The sequence below is a fragment of the Falco punctatus genome (assembly GCF_963210335.1).
Source record: "Falco punctatus genome assembly, chromosome: 6".
Taxonomy (NCBI): domain Eukaryota; kingdom Metazoa; phylum Chordata; class Aves; order Falconiformes; family Falconidae; genus Falco; species Falco punctatus.
In genome coordinates this window covers 35133794-35160183 of record NC_137585.1, presented here as the reverse complement: position 1 = coordinate 35160183, position 26390 = coordinate 35133794, and the positions used below count along the sequence as shown (strand labels likewise).

General features: G+C 49.0%; 1 protein-coding gene across 3 annotated transcripts; it reads left to right on the top strand.

The window, feature by feature from the left end:
* Positions 1-2594: 2594 nt before the first annotated feature.
* On the top strand, positions 2595-25876 carry CSNK1E (casein kinase 1 epsilon). 3 transcript variants are annotated; one of them, XM_080393806.1, is made up of 11 exons: positions 2595-2862; positions 6984-7071; positions 13081-13191; positions 13354-13502; positions 14190-14418; positions 20796-20966; positions 22309-22457; positions 22946-23138; positions 23228-23367; positions 23762-23827; positions 24466-25876. In XM_080393806.1, the coding sequence occupies exons 2-10, from the start codon at positions 6996-6998 to the stop codon at positions 23792-23794; spliced, it is 1251 nt and encodes a 416-aa protein (XP_080249932.1). In that variant the 5' UTR covers positions 2595-2862; positions 6984-6995; the 3' UTR covers positions 23795-23827; positions 24466-25876. The 3 variants fall into 3 exon arrangements, with proteins under 3 accessions (XP_080249932.1, XP_080249930.1, XP_080249931.1); XM_080393804.1 differs by having other exon boundaries at positions 2596-2862; positions 24350-25876; XM_080393805.1 differs by lacking the exon at positions 2595-2862 and adding an exon at positions 4499-6129 and having other exon boundaries at positions 24350-25876.
* Positions 25877-26390: the final 514 nt, after the last annotated feature.

Here is a 26390-nt window from a genome sequence, read left to right as displayed (position 1 = left end):
AAAAGGTCCTTGTGGCTACTGCTGCACACCAGTTTGGTAACTGGAGAGGAATGGAGATGACCCAGCACAGATCGTGAGCATGGATTCTGCCTGTCCCTCAAACTTCTTCCCTTCCCTTCCCAACCCTACCCAACCCCAACCACTCTCTAGCTGGGGTCCTGCTGCTGGTGTTGTGTGTTAACACCTAACGTTTTTAGACACTGAGGCAGGAGTTACCTCCTGTACCACTGGAACACTGACAGTCCTGGTGGTGACGGGGTCCCCGCCGTACTGGCTGCTACACGCATAGCTAAAACCAACAACCCCTGGCCCAGGCTCCCTAATACAAATCACTCCGTAAGAGGTGTAACTAGGCAATGCTTGGAGTGGTGGGTGTTACTAGATCACATGGTTAGCCAGGCTAACAGCACTAAAAGCTTGATTACAATTCAATTAAGGGAATGTTTCTAATTAAAGAGTTCTTATTTTAAGTCCTAAATGATTAAAATAAAGGTAGCCGAAGTGTCCGTACACATTTTCTGGTTTCATCCCCAAGGGCTGTGTCTATGTTTGGGATTTCTTTAAATTCCCTCCTGCTGCCTCAGCCAGCAACAGGGGGAGAGCTGGTGAGGCTACCGTCCCCCCAGAGCCTGCATCTGCCTGCCAGGCAGGGTCACCCCAAACTCAGCTCCCACTGGCCACACTGAGAGCTGCCTCTCCTGGGATCTGATTCAGATCCATCCTTCCAGGAGCCCTCTCTGTCACGGCCCATCTCGCCCAGTGCCTGCATGGGCCTGCCACTCACAGCAAAGTTGTGAGCAGTGTTGGGCTCCAGCAAATTCCCTCTCGGCTGACATGCACCCACCCAGGGTAGGAGGGCAAGCCCCCATCTGGATTTGGCAGTGGCTTTATTTAAGGTAACTTTATTACCTACCTTCCCATCTGTTTGCTGTTACATAAGTTGTGAAGCTACAGAGATTCAATGAAGCATGTGTAAGGAAATGTCATTACTACAAAAAACTCAATTAAATTCTAACTTCTCGGAAGGGAGACAAAGTTCTGTGATAAAGCTGGCCCAGCAGTGAGAGAGGGAAACAGCAGCGATTCCCAAAGGTTTGCATAAACCAGGGACTATTCCCAGGTCTCAGTGGCCCATCAACTCAGCGTGGGCACTGACTGGCAGCGGGATTCAGAGCGTTGAGGCCCACCATCTTGGTACAACTTGAACCTTTCTGCACCACACAGTGGGGGCAAGCTGCAACCCGGCCTCTGTGCCAACAGCCGGTGCTTGTGTTGTGTACTCGAAAGCTGACATGCGAGTCCCAGCCTAGACGCATCACAGGGCTGGCCTGGTATGGGGGCTCTCGAACTCTCCCTCACCATGCTTATCTCCTCCACTCTTAGCTCAGCTGCAGGAACTGGAGTTCTTGACTTTGGGATGACTGTGCTGAAGCAGCCTCTCCCCAACAAAGCATCCTGGTGCCTGCAAAGCTTGGCAGCATCTGGCTCTTGTTCCACAGGACCTACTGCTGTTCCTTTCCCTCTCAACCTACATTGGCTCCAGCCTCCCTCCACACTCAAAGAATCACTGGATGCTCAGGGTTGGAAGGGGTGTCTGGAGATCATCTAGTCCAACCTCCCTGCTAAAGCAGGTTCACCTAGAGTGCGTTGCACTGAATCATGTCCAGGCAGGTTTTAAAAGTCCCCAGAGAAGGAAACTCCAAGACCTCCAGAGAGGTTGTGGACTCTGGACTCCACCACCGCTTCGGCTCCCAATGCTCACAATGGCACCTCACTCCATCTTTGCTTATCCAGCCTCAAACACATGCCTCCCAGGAGCCCCCAAACACTTCCCCAGCCTGGGCTTTGTTCCTACACTCCCTGCAGGTCTGGTACACCCTGGCTGCCTCCCCCCGACTCAGCTGGCCCTCTCTGAGCTGATCTGGGACTCACTGCAGCACGCGGTGGCTGTCTGGCCCCCAAACGCCCCATGGTCTGAGGGATATCCCCAGCTTTGTGCTTGTCTCCTGGGTGCCCTGTGGACCTCCATCCATCCACATCAAGGTTTATGTGCGTGCCAACGTTCGCCTGTATGTGCAGGTGCTTCACCAACGGGGTGCCCCTGCTCCCGAGGGGCGCGGGCTGAGGAGCCCTGACCCTCTCTGTGTGGCTGGGGCGACTCTGACACCTCACGACCCATCCTGCTGGACCCCTGCTTGCCATCTGCTGCCATCGTGGCGGGACCTGATGCCCCTGCATGAGGATCGCCAAGCGGGGCCGAGGGGCGATGACCCTACTGTGGTGGCAATAGCACCATGCTGGGGCTGCCCCACTGCCCCCCCCGCCGCTGTGGGGTGCCACAGGTGGGCTGCTGCCCCACTCCCCCCCAACACCCCACTGAGGAGAAAACTTCAGCCGGGAGCCCGGCGGCCGCTGAGGGGACACGGCCCCCAAAACCAAAACCCACCCCGTGCGCTTGCGGGGAGGTCTCCCCCTCGCCGGGGCTGGCGGGGGCCGCCGGGCTGCAGGGCGGCGGGAACGGCGGCGGGCGATTGCGCCTTTAACGGCGGGCGGAGGAGGAGGAGGAGGAGGAGGAGGGCCGGGGCTGCGCTGGGTGACATCAGTGGGTTTGGCTCTGGGGCTCAATGGAAACTGGGTGAGCGCCGGGCTGTGCCGAGCACACGCCGGCTGGAGGGGACGGCGAGCGGGCGGGAGGCGGCAGGCAGCGCCGCGCCGCGCTGAGCCGAGTCGAGCGAAGGAGGGACGCGCCGGGCACGGCCGCCACCAGCCCTCCCCAATCCTCCGTCATCCTTCCCGCCGCGGCCGCCTGGCCCCCTGACAGCTGGCGGAGCAGCAGCCTCACACGGCCCCCTTCTCGTCAGGGTGGGTATGGGGGGCGCCCGCCTCCATCTTGGGGCGCAAACCCCGGGGGAAAGGCGGCCCCTCCGGCTCTTTGTGTGCGCGGAGGGAGGGGGAGGGGGCGGGGGAGGGGAGGGCAGGGAGCGATGCGCCGGGCCGGGACCGGGGGTGGGCAGCGGGGGACAAAATCCCCTTTGTGGGGGCGCGGGGAGGGGGTCTCCCCCCCCCCAGCGGCGGCGGATTTGGGGGGGGCTCCCCCTTCTCCCCCTTCTCCCCCTGCCGGGGCCCTGTCTGCTGGCGGCGCTGAGGCGAACGGGGATGGGGTGCCGCGCCGGACTGTGCCGTTCCTGGCGGGGGGGCGCGGGGGTCCCCGCGGGGGGCCGCCCCCTGAGTGATTTAACCCCCCATCCTTGCCGCTTACTGATGCTCCTTGTCTCCCTCCCCAGCGCCCCACGTCGCTTGTATCAGGGGGTCTGCCTCTGGCGGGGGGGGGGTGTGGGGCTCGGTGTTTCCCTTTGTGCGGGGCGGGGGGCGGTAGAGGCGGGGGTCGGTGACCGCGGCGGGGGGGGGGGGGGCGAGGGGAAGTTCAGCGCCGTTCCCGGGGGCGGCTGCTTTTTGTTACCTACCCGGAAAAATAACAGCCCGGGTAACGCTGTTTTCGCGTAGTGTTTTGCCTGTAGGGGGTGGGGGTGTAAGGGGCATATTTATTATTATTTTTTTTGTGTTACCTCTCCCCCCGTTTTCCTGTTGTGGCTATTTCTTCATATGTAGTCCAAATGTTCTGTGCGTGGGGTTTCTCCTCACCCCCCCCCCCCCCCCCCCCCAATCGCTTTTGCTGCTCTCCTTTTTGTAAGTGTGAAAGGGTCTGGAGGGGTTTGATGTTTTGCATTTCAATCAAAACGTAATTTTTCTCTCTCTTTTTTTTTTTTTTTCCTTCCTATTTTTAAGCCAGTTCAAATTATTGTTTTGCCAGCCTCTTTCTTTATTCCCTTCACACACACGCACAAAAAGCCATGTAAAGCCTTTATGGTCTATGGGCAAAGCAGCTCCTGCTCCCCACACCTCCACTGAAAGCTGGAGTGGTGCTGGGCTCGGCAGCCTCCATTATGGAGCCGTGGGTTTGCTTTTGCCTGGCCTTTGCTAGCCAGGGCATCTTTTCACTCCCGATCCCCTCAGGTGGGGCCGAAGTGGCCCTCCTGACCCCCCCACCCCGAGGTGGTCCCTGCATCTTTGGTCGCCATCAATGCTGGCACAGTAGCATGATATCAACTCTATCGTGTGTTTATATAATGGCCTTTGTGCCTGTACGTGGGTATTTTATATTATATAAAAGGGGATTGGTGCAAAATGGTGTGTGTGGGGAAGCAGCACTGGCGGCTGGATAGTATTTTTTTTTTTTTTGCTATTTTATTATGAGGCTCTGTAGTATATTGTAGGTGTCTGTGTAATGTTGGATATTCACGTATGCAAACGCTCATGCAGAGCACACACTCGCTTTGAGGTTGTATGTGTGTTAATCCCTTATGGAAAACTAAATGGTTTAACTAAATGATTGCCCTGCAGCCCCTGGGAATGCTGCCTTGGCTGGAGAGCGCAGGAAGGGTGGCGGTGCAGGGGGGGTTAAGCCTGCTGGGGGGGTTGGCGGACAGGAGGGAGGGGTGGCTTCAAAATTTTACACATATAAATAATATATAGAGAGTAATACAGATTTCATATATAATCATACAAATTTTATATGTAACATTTTCTGTCTTGTAATAGTAGACCGTAGATCAGATGATAAGGGCGGAAACTGTAGATGATGGGGGTATGTGTGTGAAGTAGAAGCAAATGTGGTAGATGTTTGAACTCCTGGAGCAGTTGTTAGGGGGTGGGATGTGTTTCCTGCCCCCTTACCATGAATCCAGGCTGTTGCTCTGTGGCTATCCTCCACCCAGGTTTTCTAAGCACACTTGTGTGTGTGCTGGGGGGGAGATAAGGCAAAATGACAGCTGTGCGAGACCATGATTTTTCACTCCATTATCCTGCTTCCAGCTTCCACCCCCTCACCCCGGAGCATTTTTTAGATTCCCCTCTGGAGCCTGTTGCTTAATCAGCTAGAAGGGCTGTTGCCTCTTTGTGTGAGAAGCCCTTCTTAACCTGGCTCCTGCCTGTCCCAGAAGGGTGGGACCAAATTTAGGCATGGAACTGCGGTGTTTTAGAGCAGTAAGTGCTGTGCCCTGGTGTGGAGGAGACCCCACCGGGACCTGTTGCCCTGCCTCTGTGGCTTGCTTGGCTGTGCTTGCCCCGGCTGGGAGTTGAACTCGAGTGGAAGTGCTCAGGGTTTGCAGGCCTGGGCAAACACGGCCATGAAGGAAGGAGGTTCAAGAGCTGTCTTCCTGGCAGTGGTGTGACGGGTTCCCAGGGACACAGACCTTTGATCGTTTATTGGAGTAGGAGTGTAAGCAAGTCAGATGTATGTTAATGTGGTTATACAGAACAGCAGGCAGCGGATAAAAATCATGTCTGTTTGCTGTGCCCTCACCCAGGTACACCTGCCTCCTGGTTTGGTTCCCAAGGCTCTGCCTACATTCCTTGTAGTAAGAAAGTCAGAAATAGCCACAGGGTTTTGTAGACTTGAGATGCACAGAAACCCACATGCATAAGTAAATACTAGGTGAGGGGACTCCACCTCCGAGTGTTTTGTGTGTGGTTTCTGGTGACTGGAGCTCTGCTTTCAGGGTTCACAATGTCCCCTGAATACCTTGATAGGATTATTTCCCTGTATGTCTCTGCAGCCCGTCCATTCCTCTTTCTGTAATCCCATCTCCTGGGGCAGGAGAAGCAGCTCTAGGTTTATTGTATGCCCAGAGTCCTGTAGCTGGGATTATTTTTTTTGTGCTTGTGTCTCACAAGGCCATTCCTCCTGTCTTTCCTTCAGTGATGCTTCTTTCCTACTGAGCTCCAGCAAGGGAAAGTTCCTCTCACCTACTTGTGAAAACATGAATCATTCCTCACCTTTCCTGTCCCCAACAGGCTCTGTGTCTGCATTTTGTACGCTAATAATGTGGCATTGCATAAATTAGGATTGTGGCAAAACCCTCTAAAAGGAGACACGTTGGCTGTCTCAGGAAGAGCTGCAGTTCCTAGAATTAAGTTGGTGGCCATGGAACGGGTGAGGGAAACGGGGCTGTTGAAGGGGGAGCTGCTGGAACTATGTTTGGCCAAGATGTTTGCAGCAGAAGTTGAGGTTGGCAGGGAGAACAAACTCTGTGGCTGTGATCCTTCAATCGAGTTGGTTTTCTGTGGAAGGTGAGTAGGCTAAGCCTGGGCTTGTTCATGGGGTATAGCAGGTCAAAGGGTTAGCTAATCACCTCAGGTAAAGGGATGAGGAAAGGCCTGACCTGCTAAAAACAAACAGCCGGCACACCTAGGTAGGCAGCAGAGAGTGAGAGGCTCAGGTAGACCAAAGGAGGCTGTGATCCCATCAGCAGAAGCATATGAAGATAAGCAAGTGGTGTTCTAGTCATTGCGTGCCTTGCAGGGTTCAGTTCAACAAGATGTCTCCTCCCTGTCCCTTGTGCCAGCCCCCGCCTAGGGGTGACTGACGGAGTGGCTTGCTCCTGGCAGTCTGTCTGGCTCTCAGAGCCCTTGGGTCCTGTGCTTCACTGCCACTGAGGTGCTAGTCTAGGGCTGGACTAGAGAGTGCTCCTTCTCACGGGGTTTATTGTGCCTGTCCCTTCTGGTGTCTCACGAGGCTACCGCTGTCTGGGTGCCAGGCACTGTAGTTTACAAGGAGCAGTACCATCTCTTGTCACAGTAGTGTCATCACCCACCGAAACCTTCTTAGGAGGGATTTCCTGTGTCCCCCCCAAATCAGCGTCTGAACAGAAACAGTGGGGAAGAGATTCCATCCTCCTTCATTCCCATGATGGGAACATGGAAAACATGCTTGAAAGGGTCACGTTCCTGCAGCATTTTTAGCTCGTACTGTCCCTGGATATTCAAGAGACCAGGAGAGGTGACAGAGGCCTTGTAGAAGATGAAGTATTTCAAGATTAAAAACTGTACCCAGCCTCTAGTGGGGAGGTCTCTACTGTACTGTCTTACATGATTCACTTCCTGTTTCTGCTCTGACGCTGCGCTTTCTGTGCTTCTTTTCTCAGCACGACTGAACCATGGAGCTTCGAGTGGGGAACAAATACCGTCTGGGCAGAAAGATTGGCAGCGGTTCATTTGGAGACATTTACCTAGGTGAGCATGAGTCTCTGTCCTTCCACCTGTAAGGTTGTTGTTCTCACTTGCGTCATTGTTTTGGGGCTGTTTTTCTTGCCTGTTGATATTTGTGTGTGCCATGTAAGGTTGGAAGTGGTGGAGAGAAAAAGAGCTTCAAGGAATGCTGCTAGCTGCTGCCAGTCTTCTGATGACAGAGAAAGTGGGATGAGCTCAGCTTTGCCTTGCAGATATGAGAGACACAGTGGTGGTTGATTAGACTGGTTTAGATTTGGACTGTTCAGGGCATATTTGTCATACACCCTTATTGCAGCTCTCTTGCTTCCTTTTCTTGAGCTTGGGTGTGTGGGTATAAACTGTTTACAGAGTAGATGGTGGAAAGGGAGGAGATAGCTGTTCCTTCAGGGTAGAAGTAAAGTTTTGGGAAGATTGGTAGTGGAAGAGGTGGTCCAGCACCTGTGAAAGAGAGTCTGAGACCAGGAGGTCTAAAACAGGTCAGGGAGGGTAGCCCAGTTAAAAGTCCTGGGGCCCAGATCTATTAGATCTGTAATGGGATTTAGAGTTAATATCTGGAAAGACCTGAGCTGGGAGCTCAATGGACAGAGCTCATGAGGCACTGGGTTTCCTGTTACCGTGGCAGGTCACTTGGGGAGAAGTTCTTCCAAGCCAGCATGCTGATGTGTAGATACGTTCCCTAATGCTTTGTCTGATGATGTTTTTATTGGTTCAAACCATGTGGGGCCAGAGTGTTGAGACTACCCAGTAGCCTGATCGATCCCTCCATGGAAGCTGGCGTGGCTTTACCTGTTGTCTAGTTCTCACCACTGCCTGTTTTGCTGTAGTCTTGCAGGCCAGTAGAATGATTGCCCTCTCCCTTCTTGGTGTTTGCACCCTTTGGGTATTTACAGATGGTCATCATGTGCTCCTTGACTCTTAATTTGCTCAGTTGAGTTGTGTTTTGCTTCCCAGTACATCCACCACTCCTCACTCTTGCTGCTCGTTCAGTTCTTCCCATTTTGTCCATCTGCTGAGCAGCTTGAAGCCTACACAGCATTAGAAGTCCAGTGCCTGGCAGTGAAGGGCTACCCTTGAGTGATCTGTAATGTGATGCCTCTGCACAGACTGCTTTGGGTCTCCTTGGCTTCCCCCATCATCAACACTGTATCGGGTAGCAAAATTGGCCTTAGTGCACTGTCAGCTGTATTGTGGGAGATCTCTTCTAGGATGTGCAACATCTTCTCATCCCTCCCTGGGTTCCTTTTGTTGAATACCTCTAATTCAGATTACTTTTCCCCGTGTTTGTAAATCACCTTCTGTTTTCTACCTCTTGCTTTTATTTCCAGTTCCCTCTTGCTTTATTATTCTCTCTTGATTGGTGTTGGCAGCCTCTCTTGATTAAGTATCCTGTGGGAATAATCAGTAACAGGTTTTGTTGCCACCTTTATCCAGGGCATGAACAAAGATGATAAATAATGGATCTGGGATCCCAGTCCCACCGCATGCTTCCTTTACAGCAGCCTACTCCTGTACGCCACTCCTCTGTGGCCCTCCAGCCTTAGTGTCTCTTGACAGTGCTTTTAATTCCCAGGTGCAAAAGATTGAGAGGTGTTAGCCCAGACACAGCATTTTCCACCTATGGTGGGACTTGAAGCCTTCCAGACCCTCTCTAGTACAGTATAAATTGCCAGGATATTGCAAAACATTGGGGTACATGTGGAGAAAGAGCAAAACATTGGTGTGTATGTGGAGAAAGAAGGGAGGTACTGATTGGAAAGGCCTGATACTGTATTTCTCTGTACGATGTAAGAGATCGTTCACCTGTGCAAAGGGGACATGGCAAACAGGCTGTGGTGAAAGTGTTGTGTCTGCCTTGCCTGTAACCAAACAACATGAGGGGCAGAGGAAGCCCCAGTGCCCTAGTGTGGCGAGGGCAGCAGAATGCCTCCAGCTGCCGAGTGCAGCCAAGTTACTTGAACGCAGTATCAAAGCCCTTGTGATGTTCATTGAGGTGCAAGCCAGTGTGTTTTGAAGCAGTGATAGCGAGACTTCTTGGAGCCTGGGTGACTCCCCAGCCTGGAGGGATCAGGCATGTAGTCTCTGATGCTGCGTCTGGAGGATGCTTGTGCTCATCCTGTCTTCTCATGGTCTGCTCTGCAGACAGAGAAACTCATTCATGAGGACTTCTCTCCTGCACCAGATTCACCTCCCAGTTCTCTCTCAATGATGATGTGGAGACAGAGCAGGGACAGAAAAGCCTTTTCTGTCTCTGTAGGTGAGCATGGGCTCTATGGTTTATCCTCAGCTTCTCTTTTTCGGGATGTTAGTTTGTTCACCTGCTCTGTAACCAGCAGCTACTGCATGCTGTGCTCCTTGGAATTTGTTTTGGGGCTTTCCTGCCAGAAGGAAACTCTAATTTCTACATGGGCAAACACAAAGGATGGATATCTGTTAATCCTTAGCTGGGTCTTAAAGCACAATGCCTTGCTTCCATGCCCTGCCTCGGGGGATAGATGTGCTAAAGGGGGATGTTCGCCCCATGTTGGCTTGGGAAGGTGAGAAATGAGATCAGGCTGTCCATGGGCCTTGGCTAGCCCATTTGCCTTTAAAAATGCTCACTCAGAAGAGCAAACCCCAGTTTGCAGAGGAACTGCAGAGACCTTTGGGCTGCCGGAGGAGAGGTGCTTTGTCAGAGGTGTTGGCCAAGAGGCAAGGCAGGCTTGCTGAACGTGGTAGGAATCTCCGGGCTGGGATGCACACTGGTGGTGGAGAGGAGCTGGGCAGACAAAGCATGCTGGGACCTGGGCTGGCTGGGGACAGTTCCTGGTGGCAGGCTCCTCCCTTGCTGGGCGGGGAGTGCCTTCCCTTTGTTTCCTGGCCTGTTAACTCTCTCTCGCCCTGTCTGACTTCTTCCATCTGTTCGCAGCCCTCCATTCTTCCCGCGCCAGGCTGTTGAGAGGGGAGCCGGCGGTGGGGAGAGCGAAGGGCTGTGCCTGTTGGCTTGCCCGGTGCGCAAGGAGGGTGGCGTTTATTGTATCAGACATGCAGCAAAAGGCTTCCACGCTGAAAGGATCCTGTTTAGCCGGTGACATCCTCTGTCCCCGGGGCTTGTTTCAAACAGCTCGTGATGAATGAGTTGAATTTGTGCAGCCCCCACAGCAGAGCGAGACTGGAGGTGGATGTTAGAAATTATCCCCAATCCTACATACGTCTCTCAAGTGGCTGAAGCTAGGCAGGCTCTACTTCATTTGTCTGAAACGTGATGCTTTCCAGTCTGGAAAGGGAGCAGAGAACTGTTCCGTTTGTACTTGTATCTTTAAAAAAGGTGGTGGTTGAAGTGTGGAACAAAGGATCAGAAAGACTCCTGCCCTTGAATTCCTTCCTCACTTGTGGTGGTCTCAGTCTGGGTAGATCTCTAGCCAAGAAATGGTAGAGGGAGCAACCTAAAGACATAGTGGGTTTTGGGGAGGGGGTGGGGTGAGCCTGAAGTGTTCAGTCAGAGACACCCTCAGCAAAGACTGGCTCGCCATTAGGTCTGATTGGTCCTACTTTTGCTGTTCCAGGCCACAGGGTTTTGTTTCTTCTAAGAGACTAACACCTGTGTTTGGGCTATGTAGAGTGTGGGGCTGAAGATCATGTTGACCATTTGAATGGCATATTCACATTTTGCAGAATCTAAGTTTTCTTGATACTTGCACCTCCTTTCCCTTTTCCTGCTTTATATGCTGGCAGATAACACTCCCCATCTGCAGACAGCCTGGTGGATGGATGCTTCATCATCTTCCTAAACATGCAGGGTAATGTGGAGATGAGAACTCATTCATCTTTCCACTGTTCAGCTTCTGGGGGTAGGGCTCATTCGAAATGCTAATACTGCCAGAAGTCTCATGAGTGCTCCTCAGTGTTTGTGGGTCAGCAGGTAGATTAGGAGAGGTAAAAAATCCCTTAGGGAACAGACGAGGCTGCTGCAGAGGATTTGGAGGAAAGTCTTGTCAAAGGCACGGGAAAGAAAGAAGGGGAGGAAGCACTCATCTTTTTGGATGTCCTGGGTCCATGCTGAATGAAGGCTAGTGATTGAACACTGATGTAAAAGGTAGATACTAGTCCAGGGCCATGTTCTTACTGTGATCTGAGCCCCTTTTCCTGCCCTTTTCCTCCTTGCACTCCTAATGCTTGTAAGAAGGGCCCTGTGGGGGAGTAAAGGGAATGTAGAGGCTTGTTTTGCTGGCGAGCAGCTTTAAGTTGGAAAATGACAGCATCTTTCCAAAGTAACCATTGGACAAATGGCTCTAGCTCTCAGGATGGCTTTTTCCCTTTCCCTTCTCCTGGATCTTGAGTAAAAACCTTCATTAAATTCATCCCATTGCTCCTCCTTCTCCTCCCTCAGAGCACCCTAAATAATTCCTCTCCCTCCTTAGTGTTTACAGCCTTCAAATATTTGCAGACTGTTGTCATGTCCCATTCTTCCTCCCCACCCTTCTTAGCTGTATCTCTTGTCTATGTTACATATTTAGCTCTTTTAATCTTTCTTAGTAAATCAATCCCTCTAGGCCCCAATCGTTTGTGTTCCTCTCTTACAAATTCCTAGCAGCTTGTCTGTCTCGACCCGGTGCTATAGTATCTAGATGACGTCTTTTTGCTAGCAGGCAGCTCTTGGCTAACTTTGAAGAGTTCTGGCTTGTACAGAATGGGAGATGGATCTCTTTAGGATCCAAGGGGGGAAGGAATCCAGTTGTGTAAACATTTCCTTTTTCTCTTTGGTCCCTGGCTCTGGAGGCAGTGTGTGAAAGAGGTTGGATAGAGAGGTGTATCCACAGCTGTCCTTGTGGACTCTGAAAGTCTTATCACAGGGATCAGAAGGAACGAATTAACCAGAGCTACCAAGGCTAGCTATGGGATATCTACAAAACATCACCTTTGACTCCAGCTCATGTTTGACATGCATATTCTGGAGCAGTTTATTTTATGACAGTGTTCATAAGTCATTTGTGATCAGAGCTGCTCTCTGATTTGTGTTTGAGTGGAACTTTTAATAGTTCCAGATACGAGGAAGGGCTTGTCTCTGTGTGTGAGGCAGGCGTGGAAGGGGAGAAGAGAGAAGCAAGTCTTGAGTGTCATTCCCGTGACCTGTGTACAGATCTTAATTCTTTCCATTTTAGGATGATGTGAAACATCTGGAATCCTCTCAGCTAGTACAAGAGATAGACCAGCCTGTTCTTCCTTTGAGAGTGCACTTTGGGACCAGAGTGCTGGCTTTTGTGGCTGGTAGCTCCATTCTTTTCAGAAAGGAGTGCGTGGGGGGTGGTGGTTTTGTGTCATTGCAAACTATCTAGCGATACCTTCAACAACGGCATCAGAGTAGCTTAATTCAGTACTGGATTCAGTTCATTTCTTCATGCTTCTAATTTAGGATATAGCAAATGTTTATGTGTTGGCAAAAGGTAAAGGTATTATTAAAGCTACCAGGAGAGGGAGAAGCTGGAGATTGGGAATTGTCTGTATTGAGCAGGTCAGGGCTATGGAGAAACCAGAGGTAGCTGGGAATGTTAACAATGTCTCCTCCTGAACTAATTGGCTCTGTTGAAACGATGTACCTGAGGTAACCAGTGATTTTGTTTGGCAAGAGGTATTCCATATCACTGTCTGGGGGGCTGGCTTGGGTTCAGGGGATAGGTATATAATAAGCTAAAACTTCCACTCAGTTTAGGTACTGCTGATACATACAGATTGACCTCCCAAAGTCTGCCATTTTTTGAGATAACAAGGCAGGTAATGTACTGTAGGACTGTTGTTCGAGCCTAGCTGCAAGATCAGAGCTGGTTTCCTATTCCTGTGCCTTCCTCTGGGCTTGCCTTTGTAAATGGCAGTGCTGGAAACTCTGTATGAGGTTGAAGCAGCTGAATCTCATTTCTGTCACAGAGAATAAATTTCAGGGCAAATCTTAAGGTTTTGGCATCTGTACAGGCCTTGTAAAAACTGTTTAGCTTCAGTGGAAGCTTGCACAATCTTCATTTTACCCTCATTTCTATGCAGGAGCCAATATTGCGACTGGTGAAGAGGTGGCCATCAAACTGGAATGTGTCAAAACCAAGCACCCCCAGCTCCACATTGAAAGCAAGTTCTACAAGATGATGCAGGGAGGAGGTGAGATGGGGAGGAAAGGATGGGGCTGGAGGAGTGGTTGAAGAAGGAAATTATTCTGGAAGGCCTTAGAAAGGAAATGATTTGGTGTTACATATGATCTTCTCAGCAGGGGATGCAGCAGTTTTCCTCTGTTCTGTGGGCTTAATCTTTCTCTTTCCCCAGTGGGTATCCCCTCCATTAAGTGGTGTGGAGCAGAGGGGGACTATAATGTGATGGTGATGGAGCTCTTGGGGCCCAGCCTGGAAGATCTCTTCAACTTCTGTTCCCGCAAATTTAGTCTCAAGACAGTTCTGCTCCTGGCAGACCAGATGGTGAGTTTCCTCTGAAGCATTTATGCCTACTCTTCTTTTCCATGCCTTTCTTTTTTTTTCTCCCCGCACCCCACTTCCCCCATCCCCCCATCGCCTCTGCTCAAGAACTGCTATATCCCAGGCTTTTTTCATTTAGCAGCAAGTGGTTGCCAGGTTTCTATATCTTGGTAAAGCCGGGGGTCTGGAACCTAGACACCACTGGCTTTTCCTGATCTCCATCTCTCCTTCCTTCTCCTGCTGCTCACCCTGTGTTAGTGTTGCATGCATAGATGCTTTTGTCTGCATGATGAATGATTGGCATCACTACCTGTCTCAACTGAACTGCCCATGTCCTGGCTTTAAGACCCTTAGCTGTTCTGGACCCTCTCCTTTCCCAACCTGGTTAAGTTTGAAAGTTGGCTAGTGTCAGTGCTGAAGCTCGAAGTTTTGGTCTGTACAAATTTGCTTCTCCTCCTTCCTTGTGCTGCTGACAGTGACCTCCCTAGATGGAGGACTGAGCTGGTGCGCAGGGTTGAATTCAGTCTCCATCTCATTCTGTCTCCAGAGGGTGTCTATTCCTTGGCTGTCATCTCAATATTCTCTGTACTCTCACAGGCCAGTGTCCTGGAAGGGTACTGTTTTTAACAGATGCAGTTATGGCAAGTTTCCTTCTTGCTTGTCTCACTATTTATTTATTCCCCACTCTAGATCAGCCGTATTGAGTACATTCATTCCAAGAACTTCATTCATCGGGATGTAAAGCCAGACAACTTCCTTATGGGCCTCGGCAAAAAAGGCAACCTAGTATACATCATTGATTTTGGTTTGGCCAAGAAGTACCGAGACGCCCGGACCCACCAGCACATCCCTTACCGGGAAAACAAGAATCTGACTGGCACAGCCCGTTACGCCTCTATCAACACCCACCTGGGAATTGGTGAGCCTACTGTTGCCCCTTGGTGGGGCTTTCCAGGGGAGGTCATGTGTCCCCAGAAGGAGGGGGCTGGGTTCTGTGCCTGGCTCAGCTGCTGACCTGCCTCGGGCAAATAACTTTTAACTGTTACGCCTGTGTTACCTGTCCTGCCTTTTGTGGCACTCTGAGCTCCTAAAGTCAGAAACTGTCTACCAGTACGTGTTTGTGCACTGCTTAGGACAGTGGGGGGCCCTGTTTAGCATCAAGGTGGTGACCTCTCCGACTCTGCTGCTACTGATTCTGGCCTTGCGCAATTTTTGCAGGCTGATTAGATACATAAAGGAGACATTCACAGGCATTGAGCCTTTAGGGATATGTGCCATTGAAAACTTTCTTGTTGGTTCCTGAGTGCCTTACTCTGTAGGTGTCGGAGCTGGAGGATACAGGCACACCGCAATATGGTGATATTCCTGTTACCCACCACTGAGAATGGGGACAGTCATGTGCTGGAAATGTACAAGAAGCTGAAATGAGGGGAAGCTTCATGATGCCTGGACAACCAGGTTTTGTGATTGAGGATTGGCTGTCATGGGTCTTCAGATTATGTGTGCGTCTGTGAACCACACTGCCCTGTTCACCACTGAGGGAGACTGAGACAGCTTTAGGGAGGTAGGGCTCTGCCTTTAGTGTCTATGGCTAGTACTGTGGGATGAAAACTAGACTGGGAAAGAGTCCTGAGTTCAGCCGAGTATTATTACACTGGTGATAGCCATCATCCCAAGTTTTGTAAAAATCTTGTGTGGGTTAGTACCCACAGTGCTTAAACTACCTGAAGTCACCCAAACTCTTGTCCTAGGAATGAGCCCCTGATGCACAACACCTGGTTGCTGTGAGGAACAGTGAAAACCTCTTGCAGTTCTCTCTTTCGTTCCCTGAATGGAAAATTCTCTTTGGTGTGTGACCTCTTTCCCCTGCAGACTTCAGCTAAACTTTGCCTGTCCACAAGTGCAAAGCTTTCATAGTTACCATAGGGTTCATTCTGAGCAGGTGGACTTTGTTCCACTACTGATTGGCAAATCTGAAGAGCAGAAACACTGAAGCTGCCCTGCCTGCAGAGCTAGGAAAGTAGCTGCTGTGCTTGTAGCTCTGTATTTCTGGGAGACCTTCTGAAATGCGTAAGCTGGGAATTGGAAAATAAGAGCAAGAAACTCAAACCTTTTAAACTAGCAGCTTCCACAGGATTTTGTGTCCTCATTCTTCCTAGGGAAAGCTTCCTAGTCTCCCCTCTTGCAGATGGTTTCTCAGAAATCTGGAGTCAAGACTAGAACCTGCAGAAATTAAAGCAGTTTGCCACCATCTTCCTTGCTTAATAACTGTATAACTGTAGACTGAAAATGCTTTATTTATATCAAAATGGGGAGTGTTGTGCATTGAGAGTGGGCTGTGATCTCTTGACCTCTTCCGTGTAGTAAAAATAGTTCTTGTAGAGCTTTCCGAGTTGGCCTTCTGTATTTTGGCTTGACCTGCTTATATATAACTGACTCTCCATTGAATTCTCAGTCAGGATTTCCACAGCCATGGTAACTGCCACAAGGAGACATGCACAAAATAATTCTCACTACTATGTCTGTCGATTCTTTTGTGTGTGCCTGCTCTGTATGAACAGATCACGAGAGGCTAAATGTCTGGTTGTGGAGTTGGCTTTTTTTTAAAGGATGTTATTATTCATTCCGTCCCGACTTAGCCCTTTGCTACTGGTGCTTGGCTTGTGTATCAGGATAAAGAAACAATGTCTGAACACTAATCCAAGGTCAAATTGCATATGCCATCAGTCTGAGCACAGCCGTCACCCTCTTCATGCCCTTTGCTTTGGCAAGGTCTGGGTGTGAGTTACTCTGTGCAACAGGTCTTGGGTGTATTATCTCCGCGTTGCAGCTCATTCCCCTGAATGGCATAAATGTTACTTGTTTTACACAGAGGACAGGGGATGGGGGTGTCAGGGTTGCAGCTGGAGTTCCAGTTTCTCAAGACCTTGCTACAGGGTGTATGACAGACATGTTTGTGAGTTAGCAGCGTTGCCGTGTGAACCATTACTCTGAATTTTTTGATTTTTCAGAGACTAAATTCTCTGTCTTAATGTTACATTAATGTGGTTTAGGGAGAGGAAAGGAACCAGGTGCTGGGGTATTCATGTGACAGGAATAGCAAATGAATAAATGCCTTTTATTTGAATGTGCAAGCTAAGGATTGGGCATTCCGATGTCTGGAGGAAACACATTCTTTTCCCAGTGACTGCGGGGAAAAAGTTGGAGGCAAGATTGGGGAGGGTTTCCACAGCTGGAGACTTACTGTTGGAGGAGTCATTGGATTGTGCAGACTTTGGTTCACGCATTCCAGTCAATTTTCACATGCTCTGGGAATAAGAGTCCCTTGCACCCTCAGGAGCTTGTAAAGTCTGAAATAGAAGATGCCCAGGGGTGCCCAGGAGACAGCCTTGCAAGAAGCCTGGTGGGCTCTGTCTGGATAACAGGAGGCAGGGGGCAGTTCCTCCTCAAATGCACATCCTAGATGGCATCAGCGTAGGCTGTGCAGATCGTAAAGTTCTTCTCATCTTGCCTTTTGTCGCCCATTCCAGACTTCTGTGTGTTTTTAAATGCTGTTGACATGCAGTGGGGAGAGGAAGGGGAAGTGTAGTCCCAGCATGTGGAAATTCAGATCTAAATATGTAGTCAGGAAAACATTGCTTGGTTAAGACTGCTTGCAGCTGAGCTGGCTCCAGTGAAGACAGATGATTTCTAGGGAGTCCTGCATGGGGACAGCATCACTTTGGATAGTACTGGGGTGGAGGGAAGCACTGTCCTGGGGGGGCAGGAGGCCCTTTAGGCTGCAAAGAAACATGTTTTTTCATGAACTCTGTGTCCAAGGTAACCAGTCCCCTCAGTCTCCTGTCTTTGCCCAAGCATGTCTTCCCCAGGTAACTCACAGTCCTGCTCACCCTGGACACTGCTGCTGAGGACCGTGCTTTGGGAAGGGAGTGAGGGGGTGGGCTGGCTGGGAACCTCCCTGGGAGCAGGAGGGAACTGGCAGGAGATTGCTTGCAGGGTGTGTTGAGTTTGAGAGGTCTGCTGGGTTGTGTGGGAAGGCAATCCTCTGTTTTCTGTTGGATGGGGTTTTGTGAGTGAGGGAGGAAAGGATGAGTGTCTTATAAAAGTCGCAGTCCCCTGTGTGTTGTAGGAGAGCTGAAAAGCTGAAATGAAATGGAGAAGGGAGTGTGATGTGGTGTCATAGGTCATGACTGTACAGCTTCTGGACTGACTCACCCTAGGCATGCATTCATGTCACTGTGTTTCTCTTTTCAAACGATGAAGTGAGATTATTTTTTTTCTTTTTTTCCTGTGTCCCAGGAATGCTGTGAGAGTTATTAAATGATTGTCAAGCTTCTAAAAGAGGAAAGCAATGATATTGAATAATGTTTCTTTGGTGTGTAGAGGTGATTTTTTTTTTTCTTCTAACTCTTAATTACTCCAGTTTTGTTGTCTGATGTTATCTAGTATCTTGAAATTGTTATATAAAGCCAGGCAAAAAAAAAAATAAATTTGGAGATGTGTAGTAGTAACTGAAGATGAAACAAACAAATGGGCTGTAGGAACTGTTGTTCTCTTCAGCATCATCCAAGGTTTCATTCAGGATCTTGTAGTTAGGGTTGCAGGTGAAAGACAGCTACAATGTTTTGAGGTACCTTGGCAGCTGTGACTTACCATGTTGGTGCTTCAGAATTGTAATAATTTGAATCTCACTGAAATTGTTTAAGTGGGCTATAGTGACCACATATACCATAGGTATTGGACATCAGGGATGCAATGAAATCAGAGATTTATCATGCAGTATTTTAGTAGTTAGGTGTAATGCTTGCAGTTGTTTTTCCTTGATCATGTTGCTGTGTTAAAGCACAGTTAAGGTGTGTTTGCATGCACCTAATGGATGCTAGTGAGCTGTCCAGTTTGACTTTGTAACGCCTCTCATTGCCTCTGGTAAGGGCTTATAGCTTCCCCCACCGACTTAAGGCTCCCTAACCTCAAGTCTGTAACTTTGGCCTTCCTCAAATCACTAGGACTGTGCCTACCCAGAACATATCCTGTTCTGGATGGGGTTGGTAGCTGTGCTCAAAGCTGCTGTGCTCCACCCAAGTGAAGGTGTATGGTCCAGCCTGCCCTAAGCAGTGTGGAGTTCAAGCAAGATTTTGGAGACAAGATCCCGATTTATTCCTAAAAGGCTGATTTGCTTCTTCAGTAGGTTTCTCTGGTTCCTGCTTTGCCTTTCTGTACTCCTCTGAGGGGTACCACCATGCTGTAGATGAGGAACCTGCAGTTACAGGCTTTAAAGCTACAGAATACATAAGTCAATGGCTGGCAAATTGCAGGATTGATGTTACCAATGTCTCCTGTGCTTTCAGGTCCTGGATGTGTGTTCTGACTCCATTTCCACACGCCTCCTGTCTCGGGATGTAGGTCATTATCAAATATTGTTTAGTTTTGTTTACTTGATATGTGTAGTGTGTAATCATGGCCCTCTGAGAATACGTGTATCCTAACCTTAGGCCAAATGCAAAACCGGGTTTCTTTTTGCTGCACCCTGCATAGCATCTAAATATCTCACAGCCAGTCGTGTAGTTATCTTTGGCAGCAGCCTGATAAGATTAGGAAGTATTAGCCCCTTTAAAGCGGGCAACTTGAGGCAGTAAGTTAGTGAGGCTCAAAAAATTACGTTATTTCTGCATGCTGAAAATAAGACACTTAGGGGATCTGCAGGGCTGCTTTCTCCTCTACTCCTGTCTTGGCATTTCACATGCTTTGACCCAAAGGCTCTCTCCTCCTGGTTATGGAGCGATGAGACCCTCCTTTTCTTTTGCAACCACAATGTTTGTTTCCCCGCCCCCCCCCCTCCCCCCGGATATTTTTAACTTAGCAAGCACCCTAGTTCTCAAAACTACTAGGAGGTTATAAGAGAAATGCAGGAGGAAGAAGGGTCTGTGGTGACCCACAGCTTGTGTCTGTACATCTGGACATGTAGATCTGTGACCTGCTACAGCTACTCCTTCATCAGGGTTCAGTTCACCTAGTGGAGGAAGGGGTAGCTGTAATAATCTGCTGGTCTTTGAATGGGGCAGGTGGTAGCATGTAACTGATACTGAGAATTAACCCACAGGCCAATACATAATCTGCAGCATCCTCCATGGCATAGCACTGAATCCAGCAAAATGTGCTATAGTTGTAAATCAATGTAATAGATGAATCTCTTTAGTCTTTACCCTGTGCTCTCCCTCAAGCCATATTTTGGCTGTCTGTTACCTATATAAGTTGTTGTCCTCTTCAAGATGTAAATTACTTTCTCCAAAGTGTCTGTTATATTTTATTTGGGAGAATAAGGGCAAGAGCTTCTTGGCAGAACTTAGAGATGAATTTGTAAGCATGTTGGAGGAGCTGGGAGGAGTTTCACAAGATAACCAGTCAATATTTTCAGTTGCTGCAATTCTGCTTCAGCTGCCTCTTGAGCTAACTTGAAACTTAAAATGGGTTGTCCATTCCAGAGAACAAGTTCAATGTGGAATGTTTTTGTTTGGGGAAACAATTTTTTTTTCTTGTAAATAAGCATCTAAAAGCGGGCCCTTAGCATGTCATATTGAGGGCAACTGAGTAGAGTTGGTAGTTACACCAGTTACACAGTCATCCCCTGTTTGGAGGGGAAACTTTGGTTCAAAGTGTACTTCTGTATTCATGCCTCTTTCCTCCACAGCTTGAAAAATGCTACCAATCCAGAAAGATCTTTGTACAGTATTACACATTAGGCTTCTCTAAACTATGAACAAAGTTGTTTACCACAAGAAGGGGTCGCTAGTTCCTCATTTCTGCCTTGTGTAAAGAGTATCAGCAGGTTAATTAGAAGATGAGTTTGAAAGGGTAGTGTTGGGCTTACCTCTTTTAGCTTTGTCTTTTCATGAGTACTTCCATCATGACTAATCCCCTGGGTGAAGTATAAATCTGGGTGGAGAAGTGTAGGTGCCCTTCCTCTGGGAGCAGGCAGTGTCACTGCAGCACTTCTTGAGCTGTTGAATTCTTGTGTGAATTAGGGCTTGCCCAAGTGAGGAGGTAGTCAGAGTAATTATTCATTTATGAAGTGGGTTGGGCTGTGTGGGGAGAGGAGTGCTTTAACTCTTGCAATATGAACATCCCCACAGGAATTTGTGCTGGAATGTCTTCTGCAAGTTTGTCTATCCATAGAAATCTACTGAAGAACAGAGAGGCGTTGTTTCTTTTGTTCCTTGTGCACCTCCAAAGCTGTGGGGTTGCCAAAGCAGTTTTGGTTGCTACTCACTCCTTGCCCCTTTGTAACTTTTCTCACAGAACAAAGTCGCCGTGATGACCTGGAGAGCCTGGGCTATGTGCTCATGTATTTCAACCTGGGTTCGCTGCCCTGGCAGGGCCTTAAGGCTGCCACCAAGCGCCAAAAGTACGAGAGGATCAGCGAGAAAAAGATGTCAACGCCCATTGAGGTGCTCTGCAAAGGGTACCCTTGTAAGTGCTCTGATCTTGATGGCTGTCTTGTCTGATGTGTGGCTTGCTTTCCTGCTGAAACCCCATGGAGCATTGAGTCCTGAAGGGCAATGACCAGTACCCCCAGACCAGGATGTGCTGCTGACACTAGTGATGAGAAGGATAAGAGACCAGTGGTGATACAGTTCTGGTTCAGAAGTGGGAAATGTTTTTGTGGAGAGTAGAGCCTTGTGTTAGTAAGGGCATGAGAGTGCTGAGAGGGATCTTCTTCAGGACCTGAGGAACAGTCTGGAAGCAAGGTGGGCAGCGAGGTGAGAAGGTGTGCTGATGATCCTCAGTTTTTACCGGATAATGAGGATGAGGGCCGAGTGTGATGAATTTCAGAAATAACCAGACAATGAAGTGGCAAATGCAGTTCTTTGTAGGTAAGCATGGAGTAATGTGTGTGAGAGAAAAGAGAAGGCCTGGTCCTTCTGTCATATGCAGAATACTAGGCTCTGAGCTGACTAGTGCCATGCGTCAATGAGCAGTTACAGTAGGTGGTTCTGTGAAAGCATCAACTTTGTGTTTAGTGGCTACTGAGGAAAGCAGATGAGGTATTAGGAATTACTAGGAAAGAAAAGGAAGCCCAAACAGTGTGCATAAACCCATGGCCCACTTGTACCCTGCATGCACTCTGCAGCTCTGGTCCATCCCACTATTTCAGAAAAGGTGTGGCAGAACTGTAAAAAGGTCCAGGAAAAGGCCAAAAGGGTGATTAGAGGTGAGATGATTTCTATACAAGCAATGAATTTGCTGGATCCTAGAAAAAAGGTGATTCGAAAGGTGATAGAAGTCTACACACTCGCTATGCATCCAGAAATTTGGATGGGAGCTGATTATTTGGTGGCTGTAGTTCTTGTATTGGAAGAGAAACAAAGCTGGCTCCTGCTAGCTTCAAAACAAAATGGTGTCGTTCTTCACACAGCCAGATACTTAAAACTTTCTCCTCTGTAGCCGTCTACTGGCCACTGCTAAAGACAGGCTACTGAGCTAGAAGGACCTGTGGTCTGAGCTGAGCTTCCCAAAGCTCACCTCCACCTATTTTTAAGACGTGCATTGTTACTGTCCATCAGCAGGCTCTGTGACTTGCTACCTTTTGCTTGGAGAAGGAGCCAGAAAGAGAGAGATGCATGAGCATTTCCCCTGGTAAAACCAGGAAGGGGGTGATCTTGGCCAAAGTATTGCAACTGGCAGCCTCCATTCTTGTTACATAGCTCTGTGTTTGTGCCATCCTGGTCCAGCACGCTGCCGCTGAAAGGTTGCGGTGACACCAGGGGGGTTGGATGGTGTTCAACAACCAAGTGTTCTCTGCTCTCTCCAGCTGAGTTCTCGACATACCTCAACTTCTGCCGTTCACTGAGGTTTGATGATAAACCTGACTACTCATACCTACGGCAGCTCTTCCGCAACCTCTTCCACCGCCAAGGCTTCTCCTACGACTACGTCTTTGACTGGAACATGCTTAAATTTGTAAGTGTCTGTGGCAAAATGGCTGGAGGGACAGGGGTTCATTTGTATCATGGGGATGGGGGAGGAAAGTTGGAAACTGCCTGCCATTTGTACTTGCCCCTGGGGAGCAACTTGAGAAAGGGGAGCGGGCAGAGTTGTTTCATGGTGCTAATTGGGGAGGTGTAGCTACTGTTGTGTTAGTGAGTGTGTCTGTTGGAACATGTGTGTCAATAGATCTATAGGTAGGTAGAAATAATTTTTTTTCAGGAGAGAACTAGATTTGGAGGTTGGATACAGACGTGGATTGCAGTAATAGCTGTAGCACCGTTTGCTTTCTTCCCTGTTTTTTCATGGAAGAGAATGAGGCCCTTGGTGGGGAGAGAACATGTTTTGGGGATGGAGCTCTGCTTTGTTGGCGTGATGGCGCACAGTTTTTCTTCTGTATGGGGCTGCTACGGTCTCTCCTGCCTGACAGCCATGCATGCCATGGGGGTTTCTCTCCTCCTCAGGGAGCAGCCCGGAACCCCGAGGATATGGATCGGGAGCGGCGAGAGCATGAGCGAGAAGAGAGGATGGGGCAACTCCGGGGGTCAGCCACGCGAGCGCTGCCCCCTGGCCCGCCTGCTGGAGCCACTGCCAACCGTCTTCGCAATGTCACTGAGCCCATGGCCTCCACCCCCACCTCCCGAATCCAACAGTCCGGTGAGTGGGGTGGGAGAGCTGGAGGAGCCTGCCGCCCCTGTTGTTGGCTGGATTGTTGACTCTTGTCTCACATTTCTCTGCCCCAACAGGAAACACGTCCCCCAGAGCAATCTCAAGAGTGGACAGGGAGCGGAAGGTCAGCATGAGGTTACACCGAGGAGCTCCTGCCAACGTCTCCTCATCTGACCTCACAGGGCGGCAAGAAGTGTCACGGATTTCAGCATCACAGGTGAGTCCCTGCTGCGATGTTCGTGGCCTTGGTCTGCTTGTCCTGGAAGGACTACAGGCCCCACAGCAGTTTCTACCTGATCTGCTGGAGCTGACATGAGCCTGAAGCTTCTAGCGTGGTGAGGGGAACGGTACCAAGTTACACCTTCACTCTTCAGTTATGTGTTTTCTGGAGGCCATGCTTAGTACTGTCATCTTAGCTCTGCTTTGCTTGGAGTAAGCCTTCATCTGGTTGTCTTCCAGACTGCAGAGATTTGAAGAAGTGGAACAGTAAACTCTTGGGAGGGAGTTGGGAAGGAGGATGTCCTGAGAGGAACACACAGTTTCTCTGTTTTGGTGTCCTTTGTGCCTTTTTCCTCCTCTCCATCCCTTACCTCTTCTTTCTTTTCTCTTAGACAAGTGTGCCATTTGATCACCTTGGGAAGTGAGGAGCAATTGCCACTGGACCAGTGTTTGCTTAGGTGAGCATGCCCTCATGCCTGGGATCCCTCAAGGAGGGAATTGCTGGCATTAGGGATTAGATTAAGGCTTTGATGTTGCTGTGTCGAATTGGTATGTTTCCTTTCCCTTTGCTTTACTTTGAGATTATTTTTTTTTTTTTGCTTCAGAGGGTTGGCAGCCAAAACCTTGAGGGGATGGATTATCTTGGGTGTGAAGGTAGCTTCCATTTCTCCAAGAGGGTGGGGTGGGTGCAGAAGGTGCTGGGCCAGGGAGCCATTTTGGTAGTTCCTAATGAATGCCTTTCTGGCAGTGTGATAGTGTTGGGGAGGAGGGTGCTGAGTATGTGAGACTTTGCACAGCTAGTGAGTGCCTCTTGTAGAGGAAACAACAATAGCTGGACAAGGTAATTCCGAGGGGTGGCAGGAGTGTGGAAGAAAGGGCTGATTTGATTTGTTACACTCCAGTTGGCATTGGAAGTGCTGGGAAAAGCCTTTTCCCCTAACATCTCTTCCATTTTTCTCTCTTTCTAATTCTCTTCATAGTGTCTTCACTGTATTTTTCTTTTAAAAAACAAAAAAACCCAAAAAACAAACAAAAAACTAAAAAAGACAAAAAAACAACAAAAAAAACCTGACAATTTCTTTTTGCCAACGACGAGGAGTCGAGCTGTGCCCCCACGCTGGTGTGAGCCGTTTCAGAGAGGGCTGCCTGTGTCCCCCAACATGAGCACCTCCAAGAAGTTGACGACGTGGGAGCCGTGTGAGAACACCTCCACTGCCCCCAGCCCCACCCTGGCCCTACTGCTGCCTGCACCGGTCACCCCCACTTCCTTCTCCTGACTCTGCTCCTGGTTTTGTTTTTTTTCTCTCTCCCCCCCACCTTCTTCTGGGTTCTCTTCTCCTGCTTTGTTTTTTTATTATTACTTTAAAATCATGTGGTTTCTAGCCATATACATTTTGACTTTGCCCTCCTTTTCTTCTGAGGGCAGGGTAGGGTGGTGGGGGATTATTTTTTTTTATTATTATTTTTATTTTTTATTTGTTTTTTTCAGGAGCCTTGTGGGCCAGGAGGGAATCAGATTCCAGCCATGCTTGATGGTAGAAGTCTGATTTTTATTACTATAACAGAATTTATTTTCTCAAGCATTAAATGAATTTTAAGCTGTGAGGGGAATTGTGGCAACAGTCTAATCATTGACTTGGGCTTCCTTTTCTTGGGTGGCTTCTCTGTGGGTTTTTTTTGCCTGTTGGGAGAAGTGCCAGACTTCCATGATCTGCGTGGCCCTCATAAGCCAAGGGACCTCTATGGAGAGGTACCTGTGCCCAATGGAGGGTGGGAAGGCTGGAGCTGAAATACGGGGAGAAATACACTTCCCATTCCTGCAGCGGGGTCTTTTTTTTCGTCTGGCTGTGCGTGTTTTTCTATTTTTTATTTTTTTAATTAAAACTTGTTTTAATTCCTGCGGAGAGAGTGTGGGACTTGAGGAGAAGAGAGGGGTGCACAGAAACTGGAGTTTGGTGTTCTTTCAGAGCCATGGCTCTTGCTCTCTCCTTCCCTCATGTAACCTCAAGTAAGATCCACCGTACATGCACAATCCCTTCCTGCCCTCTCCCACCCATCTCCCCCCCTCCCCCCCCCTTAGTTGTTTTTAAATATAATTTAGGAATACTCAAGCTGCTTTGTAGCACTTGGGGCTTTGAAACACAATGATTACCACTGCGACCTATGGCCTGTAGCAGACACACTGTCACTGTAGTGTGGAGCCGATGGGTTGTTGGCAGGGTGGGGAGGGTGGGGTTAGTCTTTGTTTTGTTTGTTTTTATCCTTTCTATTTAACACGTTATTTTTCCTCCCTATTTTTTTCCTAATTTATTTACCCCTCTTACTGTCTCTCTTTTTTTTAATTAAAGAGCAAAACTTTTTATTACTTTGTAATTTAAAAAAAACAAAAAAAAACCTGAAGAACTTTGGGGGGGATTTTGTACTTTTTTCCTGTGTAAATATTGGACTTTTTTGAGCTTTATCGTGGTTGTTAATTTGAAGTAATAAAGTAGAAAATGATAAAGTGACGCCAGCATCTGTCATTTCTTCCTTCCCTGGCATCCTTGCTGGGAGTGACATCTTACCCGCAGGAAGCACTGTCTTGTGGCTGAACCTGTTCCTGAGTTCCAGGAACGAGTTTGATCAGAATTACTGGAAAAAAGGCACAGGGCTGGAGTGCCTAAAAATAAATCTGAGCTGATCTCTGCAGTTGCAGCCTTGGAACAGCAAAAGCTATGTGAAATCTGATTCAGGATCTCTCAGTTCCTGGGTTTGAGCCGCTAGTGTCCCAGGCGTCTGGCCTTCAGGAGAGGGATGGGGCCTTTCCATGCTGTTGTTGGCTTTTGGGTGTGCACAGAGTTCAACAGAGGTGGACCCTGGGTTTTATGTTTTCTTGCTTTCTTCTATCCTCAAACTTAAATCATGGAGGAAGGGGAAGGAGAGGGGTCAGCGCAGCAGCCCTGAGCACCTGGCAGCAGCACGGTGCCTGATGCAAACATGCTGAACCTCCCTGTAAAGTGCCTGCGGTAGTGTGGTTTGTTT